General features: G+C 51.4%; 1 protein-coding gene across 1 annotated transcript in view; it reads left to right on the forward strand.

Moving 5' to 3' along the window:
* SIDT1 (SID1 transmembrane family member 1) overlaps positions 1–9,821 on the forward strand; it is a 26,825-nt gene extending 17,004 nt beyond the window's left edge. The window contains exons 14-24 of the mRNA XM_035894537.1: positions 12–135; positions 1,208–1,325; positions 2,297–2,433; positions 4,059–4,167; positions 4,660–4,674; positions 5,344–5,420; positions 6,585–6,631; positions 7,461–7,566; positions 7,872–7,982; positions 8,688–8,801; positions 9,759–9,821. Of these exons, the coding sequence (XP_035750430.1) occupies positions 12–135; positions 1,208–1,325; positions 2,297–2,433; positions 4,059–4,167; positions 4,660–4,674; positions 5,344–5,420; positions 6,585–6,631; positions 7,461–7,566; positions 7,872–7,982; positions 8,688–8,801; positions 9,759–9,821 (1,021 nt within the window). The remainder of the gene's footprint in view (positions 1–11; positions 136–1,207; positions 1,326–2,296; positions 2,434–4,058; positions 4,168–4,659; positions 4,675–5,343; positions 5,421–6,584; positions 6,632–7,460; positions 7,567–7,871; positions 7,983–8,687; positions 8,802–9,758) is intronic.
* The last annotated feature ends 520 nt before the right edge of the window (positions 9,822–10,341 follow it).

Below are 10,341 nucleotides of genomic sequence, written 5' to 3' on the forward strand. Positions count from 1 at the left end.
TTTCCCTTCAGTGCTTTCAACAACATCCTCAGCAATGTGGGCCACATGCTGCTGGGCTTTCTCTTCCTCCTCATTGTGTTGCGCAGAGACATTCTCCACCGTCGGGCCATGGAGATGAAAGATATCTATACTATGGTAGGAAGCATGGTTACACGGGGCTGAGTGGAGGGAGGAAAGACAGGGAGAACTTGAAAACCAGTGATACACAGTGGCTTTCCATTTGCCTTCCTTACTGGAAGACTGAATCCTCCTCTTTTTTTCCTCCCCTGAAAAAGGGTCTAGGTGGGAGGCTTATGTTCTTGCACACCCCAGTACTTTGCTGCTTTGTATGTCCATACTGCCATGGTGACCCAGCTTGGGCTTGCAGAGATGAGTAGGGGAACAACTCCTGTGGTTGTGGCTTTTCCTCCAATGTTTACTGTGGAGGAACTGGGGCAGTAGGAGTGTCCTGATATGCCTTTGTTTATAGTGAGGCTTGATTTGTCTTATACAATCAAGAGTTCCTTCTTGGCACTCTTGTTAGCAAGAGAGAATAGAACTGCCTATGATAACCCAGAGGAATTTGGCTGCATCTAGCTCTGAAGCAGAGCTGCTTGTAGCCAGAGCTTCTGCAGTCTCTTCAGTATCTTCTGGGGGAGGATGGAGAAACCTGCAGCCCTGTGGGCAATGGTGCTGGTAGTTTCTGGAGACAAACGCCTGTTTTCACTGGATTGGTAGCAATTAAAAGTCTTAGCAGTTTTAAGGGTCTGCTGCTTATGGTTTTCAGATGAGATGTCAGCCAGACTGTGATGGAGATGCCTTCTTGCCTGGGCTGATGGGCTCTGCTCCTCAGGTGCTTTTAACCCACTACTGACCACAGGAGCAAGGCTGCTATTCTGGATCCCTAGTGCTCTCTCAATTTTGGGCAGAATGTAACATGGCACGAGGTACAGGATAGAGATTTTTAGTCTCAAAGTGTCAGTATGAAGACACTAAGGTGTTCAGACCAGAAATTTCTGTGTGATCAGCATGGGTTTTCTGCCTGTGGATTTACCTGGCTATGCAGTGTGGCTAAATGGAGAGCCTACAGTTGCACACAGCACGCTGTGCTTCACTGATGACCGAAGGACATGCATAGGGATTAGGAGGGATGAAGTGATGGAGAATGGAAGCTCGCTTGTCATCAGGACAGTAAAGGTACTTACTATGCAGCTCTGCTCTCTTCTAGGACTATGGGATCCCAAAGCATTTTGGTCTCTTCTATGCTATGGGCATCGCTCTGATGATGGAAGGGGTGCTCAGTGCCTGTTATCATGTCTGCCCTAATTACTCCAATTTCCAGTTTGGTAAGATGAGTTTCCTTTCTCCTTTTGAGCTGGAGGTAGGATTTGCCATGCCCTGTCTTCTGCGGAGTTGCTGGCATTTCCTTACCCTTGCAAGCTTCCCTGGAGCCTGCCTGTTCCAGGGCTCAGTCAGGAGGCACTGAGTCTTTGGATGCCAGGGACTAACACATTTCAGCCTCCTCTGCAGACCCTGGGACTCTGGTAGTGCACTGCTGGCAAGATCTCCCTTTGCTTTTGCAGCTCGGTGTTTGAAGATGGTAAGTGCATAGCTTGAGTGGCAGAGTGCTCAAGCCTAGGAAGCCTCTGTCTGCCATCCCAGTGGAAACTTTCCTCTGTGGCGTCCTTCATCTTCCTGGGCAAGAGAAGACTCAGGCAGGATCTTGTCTATGTGTGTAAATACTCAATGAGAGGGAATGAAGATGAGTGAACCAAGCTCTACTCGGTGGTGTGCAGTGACAGAACAAGAGTCAGTGGGCACATATTAAACCACAGAAAACTCTATCTGAACACAGGAAAATAATAATTTCCCCCCACCTCCCTTTGAGGGTGGTCAAAGACTGAACAGGTTACCCAGAGAGGCTGTGAAGTCTTCTATGGAGATATTCAAAACCTGATTGGTCACGGTCCTGGACAACCCTCTCATAGCTGACCTTGCTTGAGCAGTGGGGGGTGTTGGGCCAGACAACCTCCAGAGGTCCCTTCTAACCTCAGCCATTCTGTGATTCCCTGCCAGTTTCTGTGCTGCACTGTGGGCACTTATTTTCTAAGCCCCTTTAGTTTTTGTTGCCCCAGGGCTTGGTAGATCTGCTGCAAGATGGCAAAGCACAAAGTGCTGTACAGTGTACTGCAGCATCAGGGATTTGTGCCTGCCAGCCTTGGGTTTGGGCCTGCTGCTGCACTTCTTTGTATGCACTTGGAGCAGCTTTCTCAGCCTACTACTTGTTTTCACTGTTTCTATTGTGGTCCTTCCATAGACACCTCCTTCATGTACATGATCGCAGGACTGTGCATGCTCAAGCTCTACCAGACCCGCCACCCCGACATCAATGCCAGTGCCTACTCTGCCTATGCCTCCTTTGCTGTGGTCATCTGTCTGGCTGTCCTTGGAGTGGTATGGCTCCCTCTTACCTACCTGCTTCTCTGGGAGGGAGATGGTATGGCTGGGAATGTAGCTTAAGTGGGAAAATGACGGGGGAGAGCAGCAGGGTAGGCTAAGAGTGTGTTAAGTAGCTGCTAGCATTTGAATTCCCAGCACTCTTGGGGTTTTCCTCCTCCCTTCCCCTGGGTTTTCAGGGAGAGGAAGATCAGAGCAGTTTTCTCTAGGTGGGCTCAGTTTTGGGCTTTGCCCACCACATGCCCTCAAGAGGTGGAATTCATGCATCCAGGTGTCTGTGACCAAACTTGTAGCTGGTCTCCTGTGGGCTGGCTCACCTTGGAGGAGATGAGGCTGGCTGAGCTTCCAAGACAAGTCTTCTCTACCTAATTGCTTGTGCCTCTTTCTCCCCTTTGGAAAACGCAGCAACATGCTGGGTACAGCTCCTGCAGTTTTTCTTGCTATCTTTGGAGAGGTGCAGGGTTAGAATAATGGCTGAGGGGCTCCTGAGCAAGTTTCTGGAATACCTGCCTATAGAAGGGCACTGGAACAGAAGGGATCACAAGAGGATTGCTCTTGTGCACCAGTAGTCACTGACAGGTCAGGCTGGCACAGGGCTTTGCCCATTTGCTCATAGCATTGCAGGTATTGAGCTGAGCTTGCCTGAATCCTCAACCGGTGCTTTACCTTGGAGGTCTCTGCTTCTCTTTTTTTGGAGGACTCTTTTGCTTGGCAGTAACCAGGCAAAGTCCGTTCAGTTCTTGCTCTGCACTAGCAGCTAGATCCCAGCAGGCTGTCAGGCCCTCACTACCACACATAACACAGAATTACCAGCTTATTGTGCAAAGCTCTCTAGGGAGGAGACTGTGGCATAAGGCATGCAGGAGCAGCTGGCAAACTTGGGACTTTCCAAGAATCTCTTGTTAGCTGTGGTAGATCTGCACTCCCAGGTTCAAAACATTTGGGTTTTTATTATGGGATGCTGTTTCTTTTCTTGTGGGATGCTTTAAAGCTGTAGTTTCCCCACACAGGAAATGTTCAGGCAAGTGCTCTGCCCCAGGGGAGGGGAGTGCAAGGTCACAGCCTGATGGCAGACCAGAGTTTCTGGACTCCTTAATGTATAACTGAAAAATTAAAGTTTTAATATAGCATTAACCTGCATTTGTAGGTCACTTCCAGTCCTTAAATAAAGTGAAACTGTACGATAGGTGCAATTGCCTGCAGAGCAGCTTTGTCCTTTTTGGTCTACTGTGGTGTGCTTGCTAAAGTAATGGTTGGTTCCCTGACTGCCTTTTTAAAAATCCAGCTCCTGACCACGGAACTGCTGCTCACCTCAGCAGAGAGAGCTTGCCTAGCCTGGGAGTCCCTGCGTTTCTGCTCCCTGGGCCAGCTGTGGTCCTTCCAAGCCGTCATCCTTGCTGAAGGGGCATTCAGAAAGAACAGTCTCCTCTCCAGAAGTGCTGAGCTCCTCTTGTTTCTCTGGACTTTGTTTGGATTTATAGATCTGGTCTGGCGTTGAAAGATTTGCAGGTTTCTCTTCCATGTTCTGTGAGGTTGTCTAATACCCTCTGGTGACACAGGAGAGAAAAGGATCAGCCCACTGATAACAGGACTCAGTTTTCTTTTAACATGTCTGCTTTCAGGTGTTTGGGAAAAATGACATGTGGTTTTGGGTCATTTTCTCAATGATCCATGTTCTGGCCTCGCTGGCTCTCAGCACCCAGATCTACTACATGGGCCGCTTCAAGATCGGTAAGTGCTGTGACTGAACCATCTTGCTGTAGGGTGTGCAGGTGCCTCCTGTCCTCACCTGTGTGAGTTGCCTATGCAGCACATCTGTGAGCATGGTCTGGTGGCCTGTGCTTGTGTTCTGGGTTATCCTGTCCTATCCATCCATCTGATGATCCATCTCTTCCTGGCCTCTGAAGTCCTTGTGCTGCTGCTTGTGCTTGTGTTCTGGGTTATCCTGTCCTATCATCCATCTGATGCTCTTCCTGGCCTCTGAAGTCCTTGTGCTGCTGCTTCCCAGACCCTTGGGATTCAGCACAACCTGACTGCTCTGCGGTGGCAGAAGAACTGGGCTCTGAGGGACCCTGCCCTTCAGCTACAGTTCTCTCTAGCCCTGTGAGCTACATAAAAATGCAGTCATGGGGTGAGGGGGGAGAGGGTCTGGTGGGGAACCTGGCTCTTGTGCTCTGCTTACAAACATATTTCTCCTTCCTCTTCTGCTCCTGTCTGCCTCAGATGGCCCTGACTCAGGTAACTGTCAGCAGCTCTCATTTTTTTCTGTTGAACTGATTGAGCAGCAGCAAAACAGCTGGGGATGTATGGATGTGTGTGTGGAGGCAGGCTCGTGTGCCACCTGGGGTTGGCTCTTCGAAAGTGAAGTCAGTTTGCCAACAGCACAGCTAGTCCTGTTCCTTGGCAGAAAAGGGGTGATGTAGCACAGGAGATCTTGGCGCAGGAGCCTTTTCAAGCTCCACATCTGTGGCTGAAGAGGGGCATATGTGTGCATGCGTGTTTGGCCATCCCCACTGCCACTGATGGCTCTCCAGCCCCTCTGGGACCCTCTAAGGACTGTGGGATGAGTTTCTGCTGTTTCCCTGCTCTGGCAGCTTGTTCCATGGAAGGTGCTTTTCCACCTTCCTGCACATACCTCTTTCTCCTCCAGACATGAGGTTGCAAAGCCAGCCTGTTTATGTGTACAGACAGGGCCTATTTGACTTCTGGGCAGTGCCAGTGGCAAGGAGATTTTTTTTTTTTTTTTTTTTTTTTTTCCCAAAGGGCAAGAAATGAAGCTGTGGACACCCTGACCCTCTACAGGCTGAGTCCTCTTGCCAGCCGATGGGTGTCCACATCTTTTTCCTTATAGGCATTTTGGAGCTCACTGTGCTGGCTGTTCTGGCTTTTTATCCTCTTCTTTGGCAGACTTGGGGATATTTCGGCGGGCAGCGATGGTGCTGTACACGGACTGTATCCAGCAGTGCAGTCGACCAATGTACATGGTAGGTGATTTCTCATCTCAGCACCTCCCTCAGCAATTGCTCACTTTCTAGGCGATGTGCAAATGAGAGTTGTGACTATTTGAAAAAGTGATGCTTCCTGCTTCCCTTCTTCTCCCTCCCCACAAATGTTTGGGTAAGTGTAGGTCTCCACTGGAGCAGTTTAACCATCACTTTCAGGCCTCCTCCGAGCTAAGGCTTGGTGAATAAAACATTGGAGCAAAGGTGAGAAAAGCATGATAGGATTTGTCTTTGCTCTTGCTCTCTGGGGGCATCTGCTCAAAGAAATGGGTACGAATGGGTATGAGGCTCTGGGCAGTGCAGCCTCTCTGAGGAAGGCAGTGACTACTTTGGCTCTGTGGCTTAAGCAACAGCTATTGGTATTTCTATAGCACCTCAGGGCAGACATTAAAAAAGTAAGAAATGGTAGCTGTTACCTTGTGTCCCACTGATTACTTTCTTGGCATGGAGTGCTAAGTAGTAGGGCTTGAAGCCAAATGAAAGTTTGGCATCCATGAGCATCCTTTATTTTGTTTTTTTATTTATTTATTCTTCTGTCTCTGAGTAAGTGTCAGACTGAGTTTTGCAAGCAAACTCTGTGCACTCGGGCATAAAGTAAGCCTGGCCAGCCTGAAACAGCTACATCATGAAAACAGCTGTAATAATAAATGCACGTGCCCCACAGATGTAACCCTTCTGCCTGCTGTAGTTATAGTGCTTCCCTAGCTAATGGTGAGATGGGTGAAAAAAGGCTCCGTGGATAAGTGCGGGATGTCATCCAAAGCTTCCCCTGCTGCCTCTCTTAAGCACATCCTTTCTCTGTGCAATAATTTTTCTGTAAAATGGTGGGAGGGAAGGAATTTAACTAGAAAAACAGTGGAAATAGTCAAAGGACTTGCAGAACCTCCTGAGGCTGATCCTTCAGTGCTGGGCTTGCCCTTTTTTAGATGCTTAGTCTCCTTGCAACACTTTCTTCAAATTTGTGAGGGCCAGAGCAGGTTCTGTCTGGAAAAAGCTCCTGCAGAGCAAACTTCGGAGCCAGGTGCATGTGTGTTTGCAGGAACCAGACTCCAAATCCTCACATAATGATATCCTGAATTTCTGAGGCAAAGGCCTCTTTTTGCATTTCTGTCTGCTTTCATATGATCACCAGTGTCTTCTCTTCAGGACAGGATGGTGCTGCTCATTGTTGGAAACCTGGTCAACTGGTCCTTGTAAGTAGCGGGGTCCAGGTGTCTTGTGTACTTGTACATGTGGACAGCAGGATTCAGTATTGACACACAGGTGGTCTGAAGTGATGGGGAAATGCAGCAGTGTCTGTGTGATAGTCCTCTGCTGGGGCCTTTCTGACACATTTTGGCAAGGAGCTGGATCCGCTGGGTGCTGAATGGCAGGCAGATCCATAGGATGCAGTGTGGCACTACAGAGCTATGCGAGGCATCCTGAAGCCTTTCAGCTAGTGCCCTCATGGCTGGCATCTGAGCGAGCTTGTGTAGGGCTGGCCCAGTACCGCGGTGCTGCGTTGTGCTGTACCCGTGCTTCCCATGTAGCTGTGAGGTCTCTGGCGCAGCCAAGGTGCAGGAGATTTGACAGATGCTTGTTAGTCACAGAGCCTGGCTCAGCAGTAACTGTACGGATGGAGGGATCAGCTCTTGGATTGAGACCTAAAATCGTTGTCCCAGGCTCTTGCTTTTCACTAAAGCTGCTTGTCAGGGACATGTCTTCTGCTAAATGGTACAGATCTGGGGCCAACTCCTACCGAGTGAGATGCATTTGGCCATGCATTGGAAGCAACGAGGGCCCTTGCCTGTCCTCTGGGGTCTCCGCTTGCTCTCAGGGGCTGACCATGACCAAGTTTGTTCTGCTTTGCTTCTCAGCAGGGAGTAGAGGTGAATGGTGCATTCCCTCCAGGGAACTGGGAGCCTGTGGCAGTGTTGCTGTGTCCTGCGGTCTGGGGGGAGCAGCGGGTGGTGGTCAGTTTGGGGATGTAACCTGTCCCCGGTGAAAGAGGCTGTCTAATGCCCCTTCTTCCCTCTCTCTCAGTGCTATCTTTGGGCTGGTGTATCGGCCCAGAGACTTTGCCTCCTACATACTGGGGATCTTTATCTGTAACCTGTTGCTGTATCTGGCATTCTACATCATCATGAAGGTAAAGGAGGCAGCTGTAGCTGTCCCTGGGGTGTGCCTGTCTCTAAAGGGGAATGGGTGGGCCTCTTTTTTTTGACTGAAGTCGAGGTTTCTGTGGTGCTGCAGAGGGATGTGGAGGGGTGTGTGGGGCTCGGGGTGGGACAAGGATGCTGTGTAGCCAACTCAGGGGTGGCTGGGCTGTGTCTCCCTGGAGTGGGCAGCCCTTTGCAGATGCAGATGGGCCAGGCTAGCCTGTCAGCCCTATGCATGGCTCCATCCACTGGAAAGAACTTGGGGCACATTGTGAGGCTATGTCCCTGTCTGCAGCTCCGCAGCTCTGAGAAGCTCCTGCCCATCCCCCTGTTCTGCATCGTGGCCACAGCAGTGGTGTGGGCAGCCGCCCTCTACTTCTTCTTCCAGACTCTCAGCAGCTGGGAGGTAAATTTCCCATTTTGCTGTCCTGTCCATCTCTTGTCATCTTTCCTTCCTGTTGTTCCTTTTACACAAAAAAATACTCTGGGGAAGAGTCTTGGACTGCTCATGGAGAGCTGGAAGGGTTTAACTCCTTCAGCAGATTGGGAAGGGAGCATGGGAAGCTGTGCTGAGCCAAAAATGACCATATGCATGCAGCTGTGAGAGACTATTTGTGACCCAGGTGATCTGGAGGTGACTGGCCCTCATCAGGGGACAGAGGAGGAGTTGGTCATCTGAAAGCAAAACTGGACAAATCCTGGCCAGTGCTGGATGGAAGACTTCTCCCTGGAGCAGATGGCCAATGGGGAATAACCTGCCTGGGCCTGTGGGGGCTCTCTATGGCCTGGGAGGCTCTTAAATCCCAGCTGGGATATCTTCTAACTAGATACCATGTCCATCTCTATGGAAGCAAGGGGCTTGCTGCAGGGTACAGGCTGTGCAGCTTGTGCTATGTAGGACCTCAGATGTGAGACCAGGGGGGTCCCCCCAGCCGTGGGGGGGACATCATGTTCCTGCCCTTGCTCTCACCACATGTCCAGCCAGTACAGCGCTTTTTCCTATCTCCTGCATGGAGAGTTAAGACAGGGCAATTTCCAGAGGGTCCAGTGTGGCCAGCCAGGGTCCTGTGTGAGTGGATATTGGGTCCTGACACCATGCCATCTCCCCTAGGAGACTCCAGCAGAGTCCCGGGAAAAGAACCGGCCGTGCATCCTGCTGGGCTTCTTTGATGACCACGATGTCTGGCATTTCCTCTCTGCAGCTGCCTTGTTCTTCTCCTTTCTGGTGAGTCCTATGGAGCCTCCCACTCTGCTGTATGGCCTTACCCTCTTCCCTTCCTCCTTGTCCCTCTCTATCTGTATGGAGCTGTGGCTGCCCCAAGACCCCACAGAAGTGCCCCAACACCTCTTCTTGGCTCTGCCACTAGACATCCTTCAGAGTGGGATGCTCCTTGTCAGTGGGATCAGGGGTCAGGCTTCCTCCTTTGGCTTGTTGCTCCTTGGGCCTTCTGGCCTCAAATTCCCTCTGGGGCTGTGGGTCACATAGCTGTTGTGGGGAAGCTGAGGGGCTGCTGGTGTGACCAACCCTCTCAAGGGTTTGTGAGGACCTCCCAGAAAGGGACCCTATTCCCTTTGACCCAGGCAGTGGGGTCAGTGGCGTGGAGCTTAGCTCACTCCTGGCTTTCCCTCACTTCCGTAGGTGACTCCTGTGCTCCTCTACTTGGTACCTCTTTTCAGGCCTGATGGTCTGTGCAGTGGCAAAGGTGGAGGCCTCCCCTGCAATGGGGTCACAGCATACTGTTTTGGGGAGGCGGAGAGGTAGACCTTAACCCTAGTTGTGCAAGGTGCAAACAGTGAAGGAGCTGCGTGTCCACATGCAACGTCTGTGGTCAAGCAATTCCCACCCTGCTGCCTCCTGGATGGCTTCTCAGAGGCTACTGATGAGGGACCAGCTTTACAAGCAGTGTCTCCATCATGGTTTGGGCAGGATTACCTGCTCAGGTCCTTGCAGCACTGTAGGCAGAGCTACTTGTCAGATGTACTGCCAGAATGACTTGCTGGGAGTGTTACAGAAAGGAAGTTAGTCTGGCACATCTACATGGGTTGCTGTTGTGACTCCTGTATGTGCTGGAGATGTGGCCCAGGTGGAGCCTCCTGTGATGAGATGCCTTTGGGAGCTGGTCCTTCTCCCCAGCTCTGGGCTGGCCAGCTACCTGAAGCTGCCTCACACTTTCCTCCTCAGGTCCTGCTGACCCTGGATGATGACCTGGATGCAGTGCGCAGGGACAAGATCCCGGTGTTCTGAGTCCCCAGGGGAGGGGGGCGCAGCAGTGTCCCAAACTGCTCAGCCAAAGGCACCGGGCCACCGGCATCTGTGGGGAATGAGCCTGCTTCTGTGGCCAACAGCCCCATGGGAGCAGGGGAGCCAGATCCCACAGCAAGCATGAAGGGGTGCTGCGGCAACTGAGGTGGGACTGGGAGGGAAGACAACATTTGCTCTGCACCCTCTGGGGCAGACATGACCCGGGGGCTGAGGCCAGTGCACAGCCCTCTGGCTTGTAGGTGCAGCAGGTGCTGGAGCCAGTGAAGAGGGAGAAAACAGGAGGTATGTTTGAGAGCTTTGTTTCCCTTCCTCCCTGCTGACGTGCTCCGCTTCCTCTCTGGTGAGCGGGCTTGAGGAGAGCAGTGCAGCTTCTGCCTCAGCAGCTGTGCCTGTACTGTGTGGGCTGCCGGCCTCGGAGAGTCCTTTCAGCAGCACGGGGAGAGTGTTTGTTTGGTTCCTGACCTGCAGCCGCTGAGTGACCAAAGGACTCCAAGCTGAGGTG

The sequence above is a fragment of the Egretta garzetta genome, unplaced genomic scaffold (genome assembly GCF_000687185.1).
Source record: "Egretta garzetta isolate BGI_Z169 unplaced genomic scaffold, ASM68718v1 scaffold85, whole genome shotgun sequence".
Lineage (NCBI taxonomy): Eukaryota > Metazoa > Chordata > Aves > Pelecaniformes > Ardeidae > Egretta > Egretta garzetta.